At 33.4% G+C, this 22,003-nt stretch overlaps 3 protein-coding genes across 5 annotated transcripts in view; 1 reads left to right on the forward strand and 2 right to left on the reverse strand.

The window, feature by feature from the left end:
• LOC115984291 overlaps positions 1–22,003 on the reverse strand; it is a 53,441-nt gene that overhangs the window by 15,090 nt on the left and 16,348 nt on the right. The gene's annotated exons all lie outside the window — the stretch shown is intronic.
• Positions 469–21,368, forward strand: LOC115984294 (nuclear pore complex protein NUP62-like). Of its 3 annotated transcripts, XM_031107264.1 has the most exons (4): positions 469–714; positions 908–995; positions 20,462–20,560; positions 21,262–21,368. In XM_031107264.1, exons 1-4 carry the CDS (start codon positions 704–706, stop codon positions 21,343–21,345), a joined length of 282 nt encoding a protein of 93 aa, XP_030963124.1. In that variant the 5' UTR covers positions 469–703; the 3' UTR covers positions 21,346–21,368. The 3 variants fall into 3 exon arrangements, with proteins under 3 accessions (XP_030963124.1, XP_030963122.1, XP_030963125.1); XM_031107262.1 differs by lacking the exon at positions 469–714 and having other exon boundaries at positions 755–995; XM_031107265.1 differs by lacking the exons at positions 469–714; positions 908–995 and adding an exon at positions 20,295–20,371.
• On the reverse strand, positions 3,022–7,313 carry LOC115984293. Its single transcript, XM_031107261.1, has 5 exons — positions 6,404–7,313; positions 6,212–6,292; positions 5,127–5,271; positions 4,635–4,728; positions 3,022–3,460 (listed from the first exon to the last, which is right to left on the reverse strand). The coding sequence occupies exons 1-5, from the start codon at positions 6,625–6,627 to the stop codon at positions 3,309–3,311; spliced, it is 696 nt and encodes a 231-aa protein (XP_030963121.1). The 5' UTR covers positions 6,628–7,313; the 3' UTR covers positions 3,022–3,308.

Raw genomic sequence — 22,003 nt, forward strand, 5'->3', positions numbered from 1 at the left:
TTGATGGGGTTGCTTAACAACCTCCATTGATCCAAATTGATCCTCGAAAACCTTCCCCAAGGACACTGCATCATCTAACTTCAACTTCTTCTCAAGCACTATTACTACCACCTTAGAGTTCTCAAATTAACCCAATTTCCTTTTAGGATCTTCATGATGATCTCCCATCACCACTTCCTTAGAAACTGTTTTTTTTATTTATTTATTTTTTTTTTTTTAAGTCTTTTCCAAGTCCCCTTAGAGCCCTTACTAACATTTTTACCTTTGGAAGATTTGCGGGGTTTTTTCGTACAATGCCCTCTGTTGAGTTTGAGACCTGACTTATTTCATCACCCGGGCCTAAAACAAAAGCAGAAGAGGCCAGATTCTCCTCAGTTAGAGGCCCATCCAGAGTTGGCCCATATTGTGGAGTGATTTCAGCCCCATCAAACATGGATTCAAAAGCATTTGAACGTGGAGATAGGGAATCAGAAATCCCCTCCACAGTTGAACATTCTTCGATACTTTCCATTCTAGGGCCTTATCAATATCCCTTACCTGAGCCTCAAAATCTACGGGAACGGTTGAATTTTTTTGAATTGAAGGGAACTCCGGATTTTGTAGGACATGCAAATCATATGGTGCACTATTTCCGGAAAACTTGGGATGTTGGTTACTCGTCTGCTTTACCATAGCCACCGTTTTTGGTTACTCATGAAAATTAATGGATGCAATGTAAGTACTAAGTTTGTTGATTGTTTATAATTAGGTTGGATTCAGGTTGATGGTTTGTGGTTATATGTCTGCAGAAGCATATTTTTCAGTAAAAAATTTCTGGATTCTGGTTGTGTATATATTGCTATCTCTCTGTCCGTCCCCATTCTAATATATCAATGTCATTTTATGTTTTTTTGGGTGTGGAATACAGGTATGAACAGTCTGAATTTATAGAGAAGGAATTAGAGCAGATGACAGAACAGATCAAATCAATTATTCAGACCCCAAATGCCAACCAGGTAAATACTTTTGAGTTCAATGTTTTCACTCCTTAACAAGTATTTTTTTTTCAGTTCAATGATTGATACCTACCATACCATTTCGATACTTGTTAAGGCTTTCATGCAATGTAGATTAGCTCTTTTATATATAAAATTCAATTATTTACATGTACTATTTTGGAATTTTTTTTGAAAAGGTTAAGATGTACGTACTAATTTTTTCACATATAACCCCTTCTTCCAAAAAGACCCTGCAAGCTGTAACATTGTTTTTTCTTTGTTGTGTATCTAGCTCATGTTGTAGGAAACATAATATTCCCCAGTGCATTTATGGTAGTACTCATGCAATTCTTTGTGCTAGGAGTGACTGTTCTGCTTTAAATATTACTTTTCACATGAACATTTTATAAACCCCAGCATAAAGTGATGGGAAAGTAAGAAAAATCAGGAATTGCTGGATACATCCATTTTTCACATGCATTTATAATTATTCTCTATGGAATATATTGCAAGTGCACTGACCATATTCAATGCCTTCAGGCTGAAGAATTTTCTTCACGTATTCAGAAAGTTGCCAGCCAAGGTTCTGCTGCAGGTTGCGAACTGATGGATCCAAAGTTCTGGAAATCCTCATATCTGGAATTGTAAACTACCTCAAAAAAAAAAAAAAAAAAATATTTTCGGAATCAGCTTGTACTGAGTCAAGATTAGTACATGAATGCAGAGGAAAAGATTTCATTGCACCATTGTTTTTTAGGCATTAAATGCATTTGTAATGTCTATTGATATTTTTCCTTTGTAGGAATAGATATTCTCTTTAATAACATTTTGAGAATCTCTAGCAGTGAAAGATGTGATTATGCTTGCATCCGTCCTTAAGTAGCTGGGTGCCATGGGCTCATTAGGGTTGTTTTTTTTCTTTAACTTACATTATATTAATATGTTTGAAACGCTCAAGCTCAATAGATTTTAGGTCTATTGAGCTACACAATTGGACTTGCTTTAATGGTTAAATGTGTACATAGAGAGCTCCTAGTTTTCTAAAAGTGAATAAACAGTAGGATAAGAAATGGTTCATAAGCAAGCTTAGAGAATATAAATGTATTTGTGTAAATATTGATAAATCGATTGGAAAACAAGTTTGTGAGCTAAACATCCTTGAAAATAAACATGTTTTAAAACACCTTGCCATGCCTATTTTGGGTACATGTTCAATTTGAATATACTTAATGTTTTTTGGTAGGTGTTTTTCAACAGCTGAGTTTGGGTACGGAGGACCTATGAAGAAAATCTGAAGCCGAAGGCATTGTGAAGTGATAAGGTCATTCACAACTTGCTTGGGTGTTATTGTGTGATTGGGTTTTAGGACTTACATATGGGACCATCACATGAATTTAATTAAAGCAAACTTTAAGTTCACCAATCACAAGGTGATACTTAATCACGTTGTAGATTTCGGTATCTCTAGACTTTCTCTTACTATAAACAATGAAGAAAAATAAAGATATTTCCGAGTTGGCATTGCGTTGAGCCCAACTTTTTCTTTACAAAGTGTTTACTGTTCTGTTTTGTCATCCTACCTTACTCCTTGAACGTTCTATTTGGTGCTTTTATAACATGCATATTTTTCTTTTGGTGCACTTAAGATTTAAGAATACTAGATGCATGTGAAATGAGTAGATCGTGAAAGTTGGTAGGGCCACATGATTTGGTGTTTATATGAAAAACAATACCTCATCATGTGCAGAAAGACCTTTTTTTGAAGCCTTCTCATGGAGACTTGGTAATGTCAAGATAATTAGTTTTTTATATAGAGAGGTAATGACAATATATTATTGCTTGGACCTGAGAATAGGAAAGCAACTCATTCATGTGAGTGGAAAAACATAGATGAATTTAGAAAAAGCAAACCCAGCACTTGGTCCTCTGCGTCTTTCAGATGCAGGATTCACAAGCTGAGATGCATATAAGTAGCCTTGTGCAATTGGTGTTGGATACTGCAGGCTGAAGCTGATTTGCTAACAGATAATGTTATGGATGAAGTTAACTTGGCAAACGTGGTCGATAATATCCATTATAGGAGACTGGAAGTATGTGAGTTTTCCTTCAAGACCTTCAGGATTTTATTTATGAAACAAATGTAGGAGTTCAAATATTTGGAAACATAACCGTTTTGCAACATATAGAATACAGGGGGGAAAATGCTGAAATTTAATAGGTACTCATCAACTAATGGTGCCCCACTGTTGATCAAATAATGAGGTTTATTCTTGCATTCTTCTGCTTATGCTATGGTGATTCGAGCAGGTAGGGCTTGAGCCACAGCCTCAATCAGGTCATCACAAAAGAGAGAGGGAATAATGATCTAATTTTTTCCTCCATCTGCTGAAATAGCCCCTTCATTAGAGACAGAAATTTCGCAGCGAGCTCAAATTTTGCTTTTGCGCCATCCCAAATCCACATCAATATACGTATAGCCAAGCCTGGTTATTCATTAGAAATTAGTATCCTTACATAATTAACTACATGGATAAAATGAGAATAAGTTAGTTATAGAAATGAGAAAGAAATTATAGGAATATTCATGTTATTGGTTAAGTGATCAAGTCTCACGTAGGATAATACTGACTAGAGTAACAAGTGGTAATAAAATTTTGTGGGACTAAACCCTCTGGGGTTAAGCTTTTGAGTTAAGGTGTTGTTCCAACATGTTATCAAGCCCTCTAAAAAAGACTCTTAAGATGTTAAGCTCAACTTCCACAAATCCAAAATCATAATAGCAAGAAAGATTTCTATTTTATCCAAACCCGCATTAAAAAATAAATAAAAAATAAAAAACCACTGATTGCTCTAAAAAGCACTTCTAAAAACCACTGCCAAAGTCTTGAACAACACACACACACACAAGTAAAATCCTAAGATCCAATGCTTCGAGTTTTGTTGAGGCCTTTCATAAGGGCTTCTTCTTAAATTCATACATTGACCAAGCCTTGAACAATAATTTTCACACTCTTAAATTTTATAGCAGCAAGGGCACAACTGTTTTGTCTCTTTTGTGGTGTCAAATAACCACAACCATGTTTCTTCCCATAGTTCTATTCCATTCACCTGTTGGATGTTTTCATGCTACAAGTCTAGTCCAAAGTTGTATTTTATTAACATATATGATAACACCACCACCAACACAATATCCAAAGGCCATTTAACTGTTGAGATGGTTGGTTCTAGAGAAATGAAACTCCCATGAGAGTGAAAATCACATGCAGAGTTTCTCTAGAAATGAGAGGAGATAGGGATCAAATGGCCTGAATACTTGGGGCCTTTTTATACACCCTTTTACCCAATCGGAGAGTTGTAACTTTAGGAACAAACACAACCCTCTGTAGGGTCATATCCATTCACTAGAGAAACTAATTGCATTGGAAGTTATCACCACTCTACTTCTCTAGGAGACAAGGTAGGAAATTTTATATGAGGGAATGCCACCACTGTTGTGGCGTGATTACCCCCTCCAATACCAACAGAGTTGCATCTAGCCATAAGACAGACAGTATTTTCCAATTGAAAGAGTCGCTTGGCCAAATAAATAAAAGAAAAGAATTTATTTCCTGTGCATCTATTAACACAAACCAAATATGTGATGAGAATAGTGAAAACCTGCATAGGGTATCCTTTGAAACTCTTGAACAAACTTGTTCCTCAAAATCGCATCCAAATCAGCTTTACCAGATGCTAGAGAAGCCACTAGAGTCTGCATTCAAGTTAGATTCCTTAAAGAGACATACATTAGCAGGAAAAGATTCCTGCTGTCTGTCCAGAGAAAAAAAAAACAAAACATTCCAATTTTAAGTATTTGAAACCCATTATTTGATTTATATATGGTTTTTTGAATTGGAAAAGAAATTTGCATAGGCGAAATGATATTGTCCTTACAGTTGAAACAAGTAAGAGTCTAAAGATAAAAAAAAAAAACATAGATCCAAACAAAACGTCGGCAAAGAAGAGGAGGGGGATGAATAGTTGCAAGGCGTTTGGAACTTTAGTAAAGTACAATCACTTCTGAAGGACTCATCTTTGAGCCAATCATGTCAGAAATGCTTTTTTTTAAAAATTTTCAAATTCTAAGATTATCAAAAGGGAGAATTGGACCTTGAGAACTGTTAGCAGCAATCGAAATGCATCACAAAGCCTTCTGTATCCCTGAGATGGCAATAGTTTTGGATCAAAACAATCCAATTTCTGCTTAAGCCATTTGATCAACTCTGATGCAGAGAAGGATTTCCCACGCCTATAACTGTTTATGAATGCAATCTGATCAGAAAAATTGTAGTCCAAGCTAAGGGTAGTCTATTTTTTACGGAATGTATATTGAGACAGTGTAAAGGATTTATACAAGTAATAAAAGCCAATTACCTTACAATGACCATGGTATTGTTTTAAAACTTATCCAAGATAAGTTAAACTTGGGAAATAGAAGTTGGTGCTAGAACATAAATGACCTTATCAACTACTGGAATCATTCAAAGTGACATCATGGACACAAATTTTTCCAGCAGAAAATTCAATTTTTAAGAATGCTTCTTTCTGAAGTTCTATCTTGAACAATAAACCATGGTTTTAACTTCTAATAGGAAAGTTGCCCAAATCAGTCTTAATAAAGTTACATGATACTGCTTAAGAATGGAGATATCCTAATTTGGTATGTGGGATCTTGAGCACAGATAACCTAATTTCACAATGTAGCAGACCTGGACAGCAGCTAAAAGCTGCAGAATGATCCAAAATGAAAGTGTATTATTAGGTAAAAATTATATATTATATGCTTCATAGCACTTCAAATATTTTTCCAGTTTGTATTACATACTAATTAAAGAATTAAGCGGAGTCATCAGTCCTGCCCATTTATGAGCTCTCTTATTTTGCAAACTATTTTTTTTTTTTTTTTTTTTTGACGGCAAAGATAGAAATTTTGCAAACTATTTCCAAATAAGCCAAATTAGCAACCTAAAAATTTAATTTCAATAAGAACTTAAAGTAGTCTTCCAAATTGAATCATTAGGACTAAAATCTTTTAACAAAAGCATCACCAAAATAAAGATAAGGCAGTGATATAGTTGATTTTTTTTTTTTATTAAACTGGCATTAGAATTTAGATGCAGATTTTTCAATGTTAAAATAGAAAACATGCATAATCACAAAAAAAGAAGCATAATTGTACTACTACTTCTACTCACTTTTGGAGGGCAGGAGTTGCATTAAGTTCCAGGTATTCAACAACCTCCATAATCTCCGGAAATCGTTCCTCAATTATTGTCCTTGAATGATAGGAGCAATAGAATTTAGATGCAGATTTTTCAATATTACAAAAATAGAAAACATGCATAATCACAAAAAAGAAGTATATTTGTACTACTACTTCTACTTACTTGACGGCACGAATTCCTTCCTCAATTATTGCACCGTCGATGTCGAAAAAAGTGGAGACGGCGGAGTCGAGGTGGAAGTTGTGGCTCTCTAAGAAGAAGAGCGCTTCTTCCCTCTCTTCGTTGTTGGCGTTGGGGTCTCCATCTCGGAGAGATTGTGCCACCAGAGAGTTGCTGGTCTGTGAAAGCACCCCCAGAGATTGTGTCACATCCTCCGTCGCTCGCATCCATTCGCCATAAGGACTCTGCTCCCCCACCTTCAGTTTCGTGGTCTTGCATGCTTTTGCCTCATGACCAAGGAGGCCACAATGGAAGCACAGATTCCCTACTTGAAAACCACCCTAACCGTATCACCTTCCTGATTCCCTACTTGGGCTCCCCGGCGTATCGGCTTGTCAAAGGGCACGTCAACTCTGACCCTGCTTCCTGGTTTATCAGATCTAAGGGTAGTTCCCACACTTGCACCCACATCGGAACAGTTTGGAAGTTAACCGAAAAGGCCGTCATTCCTTTCTCCCACCTTCGCAGTAATAGGATATGATTATCGAAACTCCAAGGACCATTGTTAATAACCCACTTCAATTGGCATTCCATCGAGAATTTAAACCGAAACAGTCCGTCCCCAGCATCTGTAATTGTTAGATCGTTCCCCTCCATCTTCCATGCAGAGTGTAGATGGTTTTCCGCAGCTCTAAAGTTGATGGATTCGGTCTTGTGAAACCTTCCTAGCAAACTGAGGGACCACTCTTCACGGTGCTTCGACCGAACCATGATCACCTCATCTTCCTCCGCTGTCAAACTAACCGAGTCCATGCTGACAAAACAATAATCTGAAAAGGATAGGGTACCTACACTTAAGGTCGACCCAGATTTCTCCTAGGATTCGACAGTTGAGTAGGAGGAAAGAAAAAAATTAAGGTCTCACCCTGTGTGAGAAAGAACGACTCCTAGCAAACTTTATAATCGTGACAATAATTGTGACAACTTTCCAGTTTGTCACAATAATAGTAAAATTTCCTTTTCAAAAAAAAAAAAAAAAGAAGTAAAATTTAATAAAGTTTTTCAATTTATAAAACATGTTCATAAAAATATATAAAATGAGAAATGATATGTCCAAAAATATTTTCATAACATTTTCACATCAAATCATAAGTGACAAGTTCTTACTGGTTGTTATTATTAGGACAAAAAAGTAATCTCAGTTGTAAGTTCAAATTTGAACCAATAATAACTAATCATTTATGATTTGTTGTAAAAATGTTGTAGACATAGCACTTCTCAAATAAAATTGCTTCAAAGGAGTTTTCTTTCCCTTAATTAAATTTGGGAACTTCAATCAAAATATCATTACTAGTTAAAATTCCTACAAAGAAGCAAAAGAAAGAAGGGAAATTTTGTTTCGATATTCAATTTCTCAAAAAGAGAATCCTTGGTTCAATTTCCATAAAAACATGGGTTCTTGACTTATCCTTGAGATTAAAATAAATTATCTCACCCAAAAACAAAATTAAGTCAGTGCTTAATTAAATACTAGGTATTTGACTTAAATATCCATCATTTGACGTGGACAAAATCGTATTTGAGGATTTTACATCTAAAACCTCAATTTAAGAACTACTAATTGGTTTGATCCCCGCCAAGGATACGTAGGCAACCTAAATAAATTCTTAGATGCAACCACAAATAAATAAAAACACATATCCCCTTAAACATGAAAATAAATAAACTTATGTACAAAGGCGATGTGGTTGGAATCAAAAGGTCTTTCCTTAAAACAAGAGATTGTAAATGACCTTAAACTTTTTTTTTTTTTTTTTTTTGAGGAAATACAGTTAGCTTAAATTGAGAGTCTCTTATTCTAATCGAATTCCACATTCACTAAAAAAATAACTGCCGTATGCTAAAAAAACCAATCATCATATAATATGTTTATATCTATCGGATCTTACAGATACAAAAGACAGTTAGATTTGCAATTGATTTTTTTTTTTTTTTGGGCTAAATTCGTTTAAAGTATAATATTTTTTTTTTAAATGAGCTTTTTAGAAATTGAGCATATAAAAAAATTATTATTAAGTATAATATCTATTAGTATTACTAACATTTTTTTTTCTCAAAAAAAAAAAATTATTAATACAAATAAGAATGACAAAAGTGTCCCACCTTACTTGGACTGACATGTATTACACAAGTTTTCTCCTTCAGAAGAAATGATAAAGGTGAAATAGGTTTTAATAACCCACACCTGACTGTATTATATTATTTGAAATATATTATATACGATTTAGTCATTTCTATACACATGATTTTATAATCTAATTTTTATAGATATTCCTAAAACACTCATCCTCTCTCTTTTAGCACTTTCATCGTCATCCCTCTATTTTTTCTTGTCTTTGCCTCTTTAGTGTTAAAGTCATCTTTAATAAGGATGACAAATTATTTCTATTATGCCTCTGCCCACCCGCTTCCTTCTCAAAGAAGGAACGTGATGGAGATAAGACACCCATGATCTGATCATGTCCATTTTTTTACTATTAATAATGGCACTTGTATTAATAATCATATCTTGGGGAGTGGAAGTGCTAGTGATACAATGAAATTAACTTAATATTAAAAAATGCATAATTTTGGTTAGATTATTTAAAACATATAAAATTACAATATACTCTCTCCTTATGCTTTTTCCCTTTTTAATATTAAATAAATCTCTTTCTCAAAAAAAAAAATTTAAATAAATCTTTTTCCCCTCTTTATCAATGCACTTTATCAGCAAACTTGCGAATTAAGTTCTTATATTCTTTCTCAAAAAAAAAAAAAAAAAAGTTCTTATATTGGTCCCCCTCAAAAAAGAAGATGTTCTTATATTGGTCCCATAAGAATATGTCAAACATTAAAATTCAACATCACTAACATTTATACAAGTACACAGCCACATCAAATCAACGTTTTTCTTCTGTTAATGCATGCTTTGCCTTAATCAATTCCATTCAATTAATTCTAAAAAGAAAACAAAAATCCATTCAATTGAATTTGGGATTGGGATTGGGATTGGCTCAAAGTTGTTAATAAATATACACTATGAATCTATTTTTGGTACCAGTCGAACTTCCTTCTCATCATATTGGCGAGCCACAGTCGTCTCTGGTGTATAGGAAAGTTCTTAAAACCAACAAGTAATTTATAAATTTCTATCCAAAAGAAAAGTTATAAAATCTTTTGGTCTCAAATTAAAAAAGAATTAGGACCATACCTTTCCTTTGTCCAAACTCCAACACAGGATTTAATCATTTACTTAAAATAGTAATCTTTATAGTGAGTGACCATTATTGTTACAAATAACTAGTCGCTAACCCGTACGATGCACGAGATAGTTAAATAAAATTGAGTTAAAAATGAAGGAAAATAAATAATTTAGTTCAAAATAAAGGTTCAGCTAAAAAATTGGTAAAAAATACAATTATTTTTTACTTTCTTTGAAATTGAACAAAGTAATGCAAATTCAGAACCAATAACCCAAAACCAAAGAAAAAAAATAGAAGAATCTTCAACCTCTAGAGGAAGAAGCCCAAGTTTGAAAAACCCCACTAAAGTATTCGATTTGTACCACAATAAGACATAGAAATAATAAATATATCAGTAAGTATATGAAAAATTGACAATCACAATCAAATTCAAAAGTCAAATGGAAGGACATGTCAATCTCACTATCTATAGGACTGTTTCTATAAAGAAAAATGCAGATTTTAGTTTACTGTGTAGTATTAGAGAAACAAAAAAGAAAAATAGTTCTTGACAATATCTGAGGACCTTAAACAAACATAAATTATGAACATTCTTTATTAACAGAAATAATTTTTATTTCAAAAAATTGCATACCCAAACCTTAGCCTAAACTAAAACAAATTCAAATGAAAGACAATATTAAAAACCCCAACAACTTGAAACTGAAACAAACCATAATTGAAGGAAATATTAGAAAAAGAAATTAATACCTTTGCATTGATGAAATTAGAATCTCTACATTGTGAAAGATTCCACTTCATCTCTACAAAGAAACTGAATTATTTAAATCCAAAAGAGACAAATTTTTTAAAAAAAATTTATTAACAAAAATATTTAATAAAAATTGTCACATATCAGAATCCTATTTTCTAAGCCCTAATTTCTGAATTTAAATCTAGAACCAAAGCCAACTGTAATTGTAAAATGAACACAAACACTCATGTGAAAATACACATACACTAAAAAAGATCCAATGTTTTATGTTTTGGGGTGTATTGTTTTTCTTACTATCTCTGTTTTTGCTTTTAATACATATACACTCACTTTGTGTTAGAAGCTTCCACTGCCCATTTTAGAAAAAGAAATTAATACCTTTGCATTGATGAAATTAGAATCTCTACATTGTGAAAGATTCCACTTCATCTCTACAAAGAAACTGAATTATTTAAATCCAAAAGAGACAAATTTTTTAAAAAAAATTTATTAACAAAAATATTTAATAAAAATTGTCACATATCAGAATCCTATTTTCTAAGCCCTAATTTCTGAATTTAAATCTAGAACCAAAGCCAACTGTAATTGTAAAATGAACACAAACACTCATGTGAAAATACACATACACTAAAAAAGATCCAATGTTTTATGTTTTGGGGTGTATTGTTTTTCTTACTATCTCTGTTTTTGCTTTTAATACATATACACTCACTTTGTGTTAGAAGCTTCCACTGCCCATTTTAGCACTACCCCAAATTCTCACCTACATGCTCTATATGCCTTTTTTTTTTTTTTTTTTGCTTTTGCTTCTTTATATTTTAAAGTTTTTGTAACAAATATTCAAGTCATTGGGTTCACACATTATTTCAGCTTACTTAACTTTTAATTTCTCACAAACCAAAAACACAATAAGTAAATAAAGTAAGTAAGATCTGTATTTTCTTCTTTACACGACATTCAAAGCAACCATTAAAAATGGTTTGTAGACAACTATCTGAAAAAATAAATAAATAAATAAAAATAATACCCTAGGACTCCTTTCACATATTCTTAGAGATTAAAATTACACAGTATAGGATCTCATCAACTGTTATGTTATTTCCAAGTAATGCAGAATAGATTCACAACAATAGAATTTCCCACCAAAGCAATTCAGTTTTATTTCTTTGAAGAGACAAAAACACAAACCATAATAAGAAATGAATGTGCTAAAAAAAAAAAAAAAAAAGCAACTGGTGACAAAATTTAAATCTATTAGAATTGAACCAAAAGACAGAGCTCCAATTTAAAACCACAGGAATCAAAACAATCATCCACACCACACCACAGCAAAGCAATTCATTGTTATTTCTAATTGAACAAACAATTACAATGTCTGCACCTCTTCTAAGCATGTCCTACCTGGATTCCAAAAGATAAGTTGCAAAACAATATGGCTTTGAACATATACATTCCAAGTTAATTCCAATCGATTAGTGGGCATGGTTGCCTAAGCCAGAAGTACAATTTCACCACAATTAATTGGGTATTAATCCCACCTATAGCTTATTTCATAAATTAAAACCTCCCTTAAGCATAAAAATAAGACACAGAAAAGAAAAACGATAAGAAGGAAAGTATAAAAATAAAACAACCTAGGAAAAGTACTATGGCTTTGTAAAATACTGACTTTTACATTTTATTTTGGAAGTAAAATGGAACAGTTTGTGGCAAGATACAATGTTTTGGATGAAAGTTGACCCACAAGTCTCTAATTTGCCAAAGCACACTCCATTAAACCCGTGAATTACAAGAACAGTGCAGAGATATAGATAAGACTAAAAGAGTCCACATCCGTTTCAATTTTCTAGGGCTTTTCTCTCACTTTCTCTCCCTCTCTCTTTGTTTCTCAATTAATCAATTATATCTCTGTCAAAGACCTAAACTCTCAAACCAATAATAAAGATTCAATTTTGAATGTGTGTTTATCTTCCTTATAATCTCAGAAACTAAGTTATGTGTTCAAAACGAAGCAGCAAACCATTACTACCAATCCATATAACAAAATGTAATAAGGGAAACAAAAGCCATCAAGCAAAAGAAATAAGAATGGAGCACAAAAAGAATTGAGATTTAGAGATACCTAAACCGAAGTAGCCACATTCTGTCAATATTTATACACTGTGAGGAGAGGAAGACAGGAAGGAAGGAACTCAGATAGGCTGCCGTTACTGTGAAACCGTAGAGCAAGAAGGTGAGGAGATTTCAACGGTTTCAAATGGTATCAAATTTTCCTGGCCTTCACGGTTTCAGAATCTTTGTTTTGAGTAGCATGCCAGTATGACGTTATATTTTTCAAACTCTTTGTTTTCTCACACAAAACCCTTCCACGTTAAATTTTTCAAACTCTTTGTTTTCTCACGCAAACCCCTTTAGGGTTCCACCTTCCACGATTTCTTTTTCTTTTTTTTTCCTTTAAGCTGAAATGGCCTTGGGTTGGGCTTGATAGTGGAAGTAAATAGATAAGAAGTGGGCTGAGATTTATTATATAGATTTATTATAGGGCTGAGATTTATTATGCAGAGTTACTATTATTTTGAAATTTGTAAAAACTATTTTCAAATTGTAGGACAAAATAAAAAAAATAATAATAAAAATTGGAATGACATGGCCACTGACGTAGTGCAACATGAGTGCAACAACATTAAACGCTTCAACTTTTAATAATATATAGATATAGATAAGACAAAATAAAAGGAGGGACGGGAAAAAGAAATAAGAAGAAGATAAATTATATTTTAAACCAAATACCTTATAAATTAGGGGTCATATAAACCTTTTTTTAAAAGAGAATTTCAACCTATGATGTCTGCTTTTGATGATAACTCTTCATTGTTAGACCAATAAATTAAACCAAGCAGTTTTTTGTGTAGGCTAAGATTGAACTCCAAATATCTTATTTAATTATCAAAAACTTTACCAATTAAGTTAACTAAAACCCACAAGAGTCATATAAACTTAAATCTCGAACTTCCAAAAGTTTCAAATCAAAGTCTATATTTTTAAAAACATGTAAGGCTGTAATTTAAAACCTTCGAAGTTATGGGTCCAAATTGGAAATAATAATAATAATAATGTGTAAAATATAATTTATTTATTATTTACTAAGTCAACCAAACCAAGTTTTAATTGAGTCTTAATTTCTATGGGCTCCAATGCATGCTGAAGATGGACAACTAAAATTCAATATTTATAATTAAGGATGGAATTGAATTGTCTAGCTTGGCAAAAGAGAGAGTGTGCCCCCACAGACTGTGATTCTGAAAATTGACAACTAAAATTCAATATTGATAATTAGGGATGGAATTGAATTGCCTAGCTTGGCAGAAGAGAGAGTGTGCCACTAGAGACTGTGAGTGATCGCATGAAGAATCGGTTCATGTATAAGCATTTTCTCTCAAAATCATAATTTTTCGCTTCTAAGTTTTGTTTGATGTGAGAGACTATGTCCCCCACCTATTTGTTTCTATCAAGGCCAACCAGTGTGAACGAATGGGGTCATGTTGGTGCCTCTCAAAATAACGGTTTGATTAAATATATTTTTCCAATAAATTGAGGGTTTTATATGGAGTTGTCACTTATTTTATTAAAAAGGAAACAAAATAAAGAGAACCATGTGATGCAATGTTATTTATTACATGGATTTCTTTCTCCCCTTATCCTCTTCCATTTTCTTTACCTTTCATACTCTCAAACTTTTGGTTTAAGGTTGGTTACTCTCATTGATGCTAACCCTTATTGATTTTCTTGATCCCTCTCAATCTTCCAATATTTTCAATTTCACGCCATCATCAAAGTTGCAATTGTTGAAATCAATGAGACCAACTAAACCTAGTTCTTATACTTGGGTCGACATTCCCATTGATCTTTGTGGGAATGAGTTCCTACTTCCTTTGATACCCATACATATTTACGCTAAGTGATGGGTTTAGGTGCAACTTGAGTTTGACCAATTTGTGATCACCTATACCATAATCATCCTTTTAAAAAAAAATATATATATATATATATATATTAAAAAAATGAAAGGGCAATATTGTACAATTAAAAAAATAAAATAATAATAAAGTTTTGAGTAACTAACTAACAACAGCAACATGTTGAAGTTAAAGACATGAAAATGATAATATGGAAAGTCTAAAATATAAAACCGAAAACTGCTCTACTATAAGATTTTGGTAAAATCTAAAAACTATAAATGATTCAGTATGTGACAAAGAAAAAACTTGTCCAGTTGAGATTTTTTTTTTTTTTTTTACAAGATAGAATTTCTACTCTAATCTAATCTAAGTGCATATGTGTGTGAAGCTCCCTTCTAGAGACTTCAACCCCGAACCTTGCCCCCCACACCCAACAAGCATTTATACTTGTGGAATGACCATCGCACCAAGAGTGCGCGGTGGTTGTCCAATTGAAATTTGAAAATTAATTGATTTGTAAATTTGTGAAAGCCCATTAAGGCATTAACACAATAACAACAGGTATCCCCTTCTCGCCCCATCATCTCATTTCCATTTTTCTTTTTCGTTCTTTCTCATTCATTCACATTCTCCATTTCCTTAAGTCTTGGATAGATCACTTAATTTTAGTGGAATTTCTTAAGTCTTGGAACAACTGGACTTACTTTAATGGTTAAATGTGTACATAGAGGGCTCCTAGACTTCTAGTTTTCTAAAAGTGAATGAACAGTAGGATTAGGAAATGGTTCATAAGCAGGCTTACAGAATATACATGTATTTGTGTAAATATTGATAAATAGATAGGAAAACAAGTTTGTGAGCTAAACATCCTTGAAAATAAACATGTTTTAAAACACCTTGCCATGCCTATTTTGGGTACACGTTCAATTTGAATATACTTTAATGTTTTTTGGTAGGTGTTTTTCAACGGCTGAGTTTTGGGAGGGAGGGCCTATGAAGAAAATCCAAAGTGGAAGGCATTGAGAAGTGATTAGGTCATTCACAACTTGCTTGGGTTTCATTGTGTGATTGGATTTTAGGACTTACACATGGGACCATCACATGAATTTAATTAAAGCAAACTTTAAGTTCACCAATCACAAAGGGATACTTAATCATGTTGTAGATTTGGGTATCTCTAAACTTTCTCTTACTAGAAACAATGAAGAAAATATATAGATTATTCCAAGTTGGCCTTGCGTTGAGCCCAACTTTTTCTTTACAAAGTGTTTACTGTTCTGCTTTGTCGTCCTACCTTTCCCCTTGGAAGTTCTATTTGGTGCTTTTATAACATGCATATTTTCTTTTGGAGAACTTAAGATTTAAGAATACTATATGCATGTGAAATGAGTAGATCGTGAAAGTTGGTAGGGCCACATGATTTGGTGTTTATATGAAAAACGATATCTCATCATGTGCAGAAAGACCTCTTTTTGAAGCCTTTCTCATAGAGACTTGGTAATGTCACTGGATCACATTGCTTCATAGCACTTCAAAAATTATATATTATATGCTTCATAGAACTTCAAAAAAATTTCAAATTTGTACTACATACTAATTAAAGAATTAAGCTGAGTCATCAGTCCTGCCCATATATGAGCTCTCTTATTTGTAAATTATTTCCAAATAAACCAAATTAGCAACCTAAAAATTTAATTTCAATAAGAACTTAAAGTAGTCTTCCAAATTGAATCATTAGGACTAAAAACTTTTAACAAAAGATCACCAAAATAGAGATAAGGCAGTGATATAGTTGATTTTCTTTATTAAACTGGCATTAGAATTTAGATGCAGATTTTTCATTATTACAAAAATAGAAAACGGGCATAATCACAAAAAAGAAGCATAATTGTACTACTACTAGCTCCTACTTCTACAAAAAATTTCACTTATAAAAAAGATTGCTAAAGAGTTGCTTTATCCTTGTTTCCTATTATTGCTGCCAGTGCTTATGGTTTCCATTACCTTTTTCCACGAGCTAGTAATGTTGGAAGATTTGTCTATCGTTTACAATGCCTTGGGCTTTATCTCAAGTTGTAAGTGGGATGGGGGTTTGTAAGTCTTAAGATCAAATCTTGCTAAGAAACAAGGAGATCAATTGTTGACAAATCTCAATACTTGTTAAGGCATTCATGAAATGCAGATTAGCTCTTTAATTTATATATAAGATTCAGTTATTTACATGTTACTATTTTGGAATTTTTTTGAAAAGGTTAAGATGTACGTACTAATTTTTTCACATATAACCCCCCCTTCTTCCAAAAAGACCCTGCAAGCTGCAACATTTTCTTTTTTCGTTGTTGTGTATCTAGCTCATGTTGTAGGAAACATAATTTTCCCCAGTGCATTTATAGTAGTGCAATTCTTTGCTAGAAGTGACTGTTCTGCTTTAAATATTACTTTCCACTTGAACATTTTATGAACCCAGCATAAAGTGATGGGAGCGTAAGAAAAATCTGGATTTGCTGGATACATCCATTTTTAACATGCACTCATAATTATTCTCTATGGAATATGGAATATACTGCAAGTGCACTGACCAGCTTCAATGCCTTCAGGCCGAAGAATTTTCTTCACGTATTCAGAAAATTGCTAGCCAAGGTTCTGCTGCAGATCGCGAACTGATGGGTCCAAAGTTCTGGAAGTCCTGATATCTGGAATTGTAAACTACCTCGCTCCATGAGATAATTTTCCCTGGAAGTGGAAGTGGGCTAAAGTAGAACACTACAGTAAAGGAGGAAACTTCGTGGAACTTCCCTGAACTCTCTAAAGTTAGTCACCATTACTGTCCGCTTCTCTATAACATTTTCTATTTTCTCAGAACTGTGAACTGTACAAAAAGTTTTATCTGCGACTAATCGTTTGAGGCTCTTCATCTACTCAACTTTGACATTGTAATCCGCAACCTCAAGGTCCTCTCTTTTCCTCTTATGCAATGCTTATACAAATTTTACGTTCCTTTCATTTTCCATCAATTTTCTCATCATTGGAATAGAAATTGAACTCAAACTAAATACAAATTAAATAAGGGAAAAAAAAAAAAAAAAAAAAAAAAAAAAAACAGAGAATTCACACAAAGCATTATTGCATAAGAGAGGAGAGGACCTTGAGGAGGTGGATCGCTTTGTCGTGGTTGAGGAGATGAAGAGGTTCAAACAATTGGTCTTTCCGTGTGCTCAGTTTATACATGAAAAGGGAAAATAAGAGACATATTGTATGTTGAACAGGAAAACTATGTTGGCATTGAGGAAAAGAGAGAACTTGATAGAGAACTTGAGGACACTAACGGTGACAACTTTAACCAAAATCTGGGGTTCTGTTCTCTCGTAAAATCCAGAATTTGTTTCCGTTTGGATCGTCTAATTGAGCTTTCTTTGATTTCCTCGCACCTACACTAATAAAAAAAATATCAAAATTATGACTTTTTTTTTAAGGCTATTAATGATTTCATCACGAAAAAATCTCTAAATATTACTAAAAAAAAAAAAAATACATATATCATCTGACTTTTAAACTTATACTAGCTGTTGATCAGTGTTTCCCACGGCTTTGTAAATATTTAAGTTTTGCCAAAGATTATTATCTGATGAGGCAACCATTTTCAAGCATGTGAGAGACACATGCGTGTGTGGTGTGGATTCTAAATTTTCTAATGAATCAAAATCTTCTGGTGGTGATGGGATGAATATGCATGCATTGGGTTTTTCCTTTTTCATTTATTTTAGGTAAGCGAAATAAGCACAAGATTTTGATTCCTAACACATATACCAATCCTCAAACCTCCCATCATGTCCAAGTCACAAAACCCCATCATCTGTTTCAAAGGAATAAACCGTAGTATATCTAAATAAAACTTAGAAACAGAACCACAATATATATACAGAAAGTATATTCCATGAAAATTTATAACTGAAGTAAAAAATTAGAAGATAAATTAGGGAAGAGGAAAAACAATTTGTTGTGGATATTTTAGTTCGTGGAGGGAAATAAAAGACATGGATGTGTGCAAGCGAAGTAATTGCAGCAATTGGTTGTTGTGAAGCTCTAAAACCTCTTAATAATAGAACAACTTCTTATTTTGTACTATTTGTTTTTGTGCGTGGGCAATGCTCTCAAAAGCACAATTCCAACGATTTCTTTTATCCTAACTACCACGACTGGCTATTCTGAATGCCTTACTCTTGTCTTTGCTTTTTTTGGTTTCTTTAAAGGCAGCACATGGGATGAACTTAATTAGAACTATATGAAAGTAGTTAACTCCCCCATTAAGAAAAGGGAAGAAAGATTAAATTCCAGATGACTAGTAAAGTTTTGTTTACACTTTATTAAATTCTAGAGAAATTTTTATTTTTGGGGATTAAGATTGTAGTGGAAATTTGATGACAATTACTCTTACACATTCTGGAATTTGTTTTTGGCATTTAGCCTGATTTTACTAACAATTTCATTAGTTGACAAGAAAACCAAACATATTTATTAAATAACATCTCAAGTCTGTGAGAAGAAGAAAGAGAGAATCCCTGCAAAGAAGCACCAAAGGATCAAATTTGCAGATTTGGAGAGAAGTAGCTTCGGCCTCCAATGCCCAATTTGGGCTTGATCTAAAGAGAAGAAGGAAGGATCGGTGGTAAACTTGAGTTTTTCACTTAGTTTTCTTTAAGGAAGAGACTCGAGTTCCTTCATTGATCTTGAGTCTCATAAACTCAAAAATACTACTTAACAAACATGTTTACAAAACTTGTTGACTGACAAAATTGTTTCCAAATTCAGGCTAAATGCCAAAAATCCCCCACATTGTATATATGTATAACCATCGTACTAAAGGTGTGCGGTAGTGACTAGCATTGAAATTCTGTTTATATTACTTTATGGCAAACTATTCAGAATCAAGATGCTATCATGATGTGACACACATAAATGCTTAGTGGAATCTAGAAACTTTATAACTAATACTATCAAAGTTGTGACTCACATCAGAAAGAAAGAAAAGGGATAAAGCAAAAGAAGAAAGAAACGAAGAAATGAAGTTTCAGACTAAACGACACCAGTGCAGTATGTTTGTTGTAGTTCTGTGCTTTTAGTGCCTAAAGCTACCTGTAGTTTATAATGTATTTAAGTAGGATGTGTTCACACGTGGAGTAACTAACCAAACACACGTGCTATAACTGTCCCCGTGTAATTTGGGATATTTTTCTTTGCTCTGTTTTTGTATTTAGTCACAGAGATCGTACAGATTCATTCAGTTAGTTGAAATCAATATTTCTTCAACTTCAATTCTTTCTCTCTAGCACTCTGTTTCTTCTTCAAGATTCTTGTGCTTTCTTATATACCTCCCTGTTGATCAAATAATGTGGTTTATTCTTGCGCTCTTCTGCTGAAGTTATGGTGATTCAAGCATTTTGGGCTCGAACCACAACCACAATCAGGAGGATCACAACAGAGAGAAGCAATGATGATCTAACTTTTTCCTCCTTCTGCTCCTTGTTTCCTTCTGTGGGATTGTTCCTCTTAGGAGGTTGAAATAGCTCGTTCACTAGAGACAAAAATTTCTCAATGAGCTCTATATTTGTTGCTCTTGTGGCACCCAAAATCCCCATCAATATGCGTGAATTGATAGATTCATGAAAATTAATAGATGCAATGTAAGTACTAAGTTTGTTGGTTTCAGTCTATTGACTAGGCTGTCCCACATAAAGTACAGCTGTTGCCTGCTTCATAGTTCATAATTAGGTTGGATTCAGGTAGATGGTTTAAGGTTATGTTTGCAGAAGCCTACTTTTTATTAAAAAATTTCTAGATTCTGGTTGTGTATATATTGCTATCTCTCTGTCCATCCCCATTCTAATATATCAATGTCATTGTATATTTTTTTGGGGTGTGGAATACAGGTGTGAACAGTGAATTTATAGAGAGGGAATTAGAGTAGATGACAGAACAGATCAAATCACTTATTCAGACCCTAAATGCCAACCAGGTAAATACTTTGAGTTCAATGTTTCCACTCCTTGACAAGTTTTTTCTTAAAGATGCAAACGAGTGATACCTACCTTAAGATTTCATTTAGGGAGGAGAACTTGAGGCAGTTGATGGGATGACACCTTTAGATGTAGTTGTCCGGATTTTAAACAATCAACTAAGTTATTTAATGTGTGTTGATGAGAAGGTTAGTATCCTATGTTGTATTATCTCATGGCAGTAGCTGCACTTGGCAGTTTTGATTGGTAATTATTATGTGTAGAAATGAAAAAAAGATTGCTAAAGAGTTGTTTATCCTTGTTTCCTATTATTGCTGCAAGTGTTTATGGTTTCCATTACCTTGTTCCACGAGCTTGTAATGTTGGAAGATTTGTCTATCGTGTACAAAACCTTGGGCTTTAGCTCAAGTTGTAAGTGGGATGGGGGTCGGTAGGTCTTAAGATCAAATCTCAATACTTGTTAAGGCTTTCATGAAATGTAGATTAGCTCTTTTATATATAAAATTCAGTTATTTACATGTAAGTGTTTTGGAATTTTTTCGAAAAGTTTAAGATATACGTACTAATTTCTTCACATGTAACCCCCCTTCTTCCAAACGACCTGCAAGCTGCAACATTTTTTTTTCTTTGTTGTGTATCTAGCTTATGTTGTGGGAAACATAATTTTCCACAGTGCATTTGTAGTAGTACTCTGGCAATTCTTTGTGCTAGGCGTTACTGTTCTGCTTTAAATATTACTTTTCACATGAACATTTTATAAACGCCAGCATAAAGTGATGGGAAAGTAAGAAAAAACTGGATTGCTGGATACATCCATTTTTCACATGCATTTATAATTATTCTCTATGGAATATATTGCAAGTGCACTGACCATCTTCAATGCCTTCAGGCCGAAGAATTTTCTTCTCGTATTCAGAGGATTGCTAGCCAAGTTTCTGCTGCAGATTGCGAACTGATGGGTCCAAAGTTCTGAAAGTCCTGATATCTGGAATTGTAATCTACCTCAAATTTTTTTATTTTTTCAAAATCAGCTTGTGCTGTCAAGATTAGTAAATGAAGGCAGAGGAAAAGGTTTCATTATACCTGTGTTTTTTATGCATTAAATGCATTTGTAGTGTCTATTGATGTTTTTCATTTGTAGGAATAGATATTCTCTCTAATAGCATTTTGAGAATCTCTAGCAGTGAAATTAGGTTGTAAATGGTGATTGTAGCCATCTGATAAATATGTTCTTGATCAAATCCACAGGTGAAAGATGTGATTACGCTAGCATCCATCCTTAAGTGGCTGGGTGCCACGGGCTCATTATGTTGGTTTTTTTCTTTAACTTACGTTATATTAATATGCTTGAAATCTTCAAGCTCAATAGATTTTAGGTCTATTGAGCTACACAATGGGACTTAACTTAATGGTTAGATGTGTACAGAAAGGGCTTCTAATTTAGAGGTTTGATGGGCATGACAAGACAATGATTCTCCGTAAGTGAATGAACAGTAGGATTAGGAAATGGTTCGTAAGCAGGCTTAGAGAATAAGAATGTATTTGTGTAAATATTGATAAATAGAAAGGAAAACAAGTTTGTGAGCTAAACATCCCTGAAAATAAACGTGTTTTAAAACATCTTGCCACGC

Source organism: Quercus lobata, chromosome 4 (genome assembly GCF_001633185.2).
Source record: "Quercus lobata isolate SW786 chromosome 4, ValleyOak3.0 Primary Assembly, whole genome shotgun sequence".
Taxonomy (NCBI): Eukaryota; Viridiplantae; Streptophyta; class Magnoliopsida; order Fagales; family Fagaceae; genus Quercus; species Quercus lobata.

What these genes read in the sequence shown, in the direction of transcription:
- LOC115984294 (XM_031107262.1), top strand. Translation starts at nt 873, where the DNA reads ATGTCATTTTATGTTTTTTTGGGTGTGGAATACAGGTATGAACAGTCT. An exon ending in AGACCCCAAATGCCAACCAG is followed by an intron (nt 996 to 20,461) that starts GTAAATACTTTT and finishes GATTTCATTTAG; the next exon opens with GGAGGAGAACTTGAGGCAGT. An exon ending in TAATGTGTGTTGATGAGAAG is followed by an intron (nt 20,561 to 21,261) that starts GTTAGTATCCTA and finishes CAATGCCTTCAG; the next exon opens with GCCGAAGAATTTTCTTCTCG.
- LOC115984293 (XM_031107261.1), bottom strand. Translation starts at nt 6,627, where the DNA reads ATGCGAGCGACGGAGGATGTGACACAATCTCTGGGGGTGCTTTCACAG. An exon ending in GCAACTCCTGCCCTCCAAAA is followed by an intron (nt 5,272 to 6,211) that starts GTGAGTAGAAGT and finishes ATTCATAAACAG; the next exon opens with TTATAGGCGTGGGAAATCCT. An exon ending in TCAAAGGATACCCTATGCAG is followed by an intron (nt 3,461 to 4,634) that starts GTTTTCACTATT and finishes ATGAATAACCAG; the next exon opens with GCTTGGCTATACGTATATTG.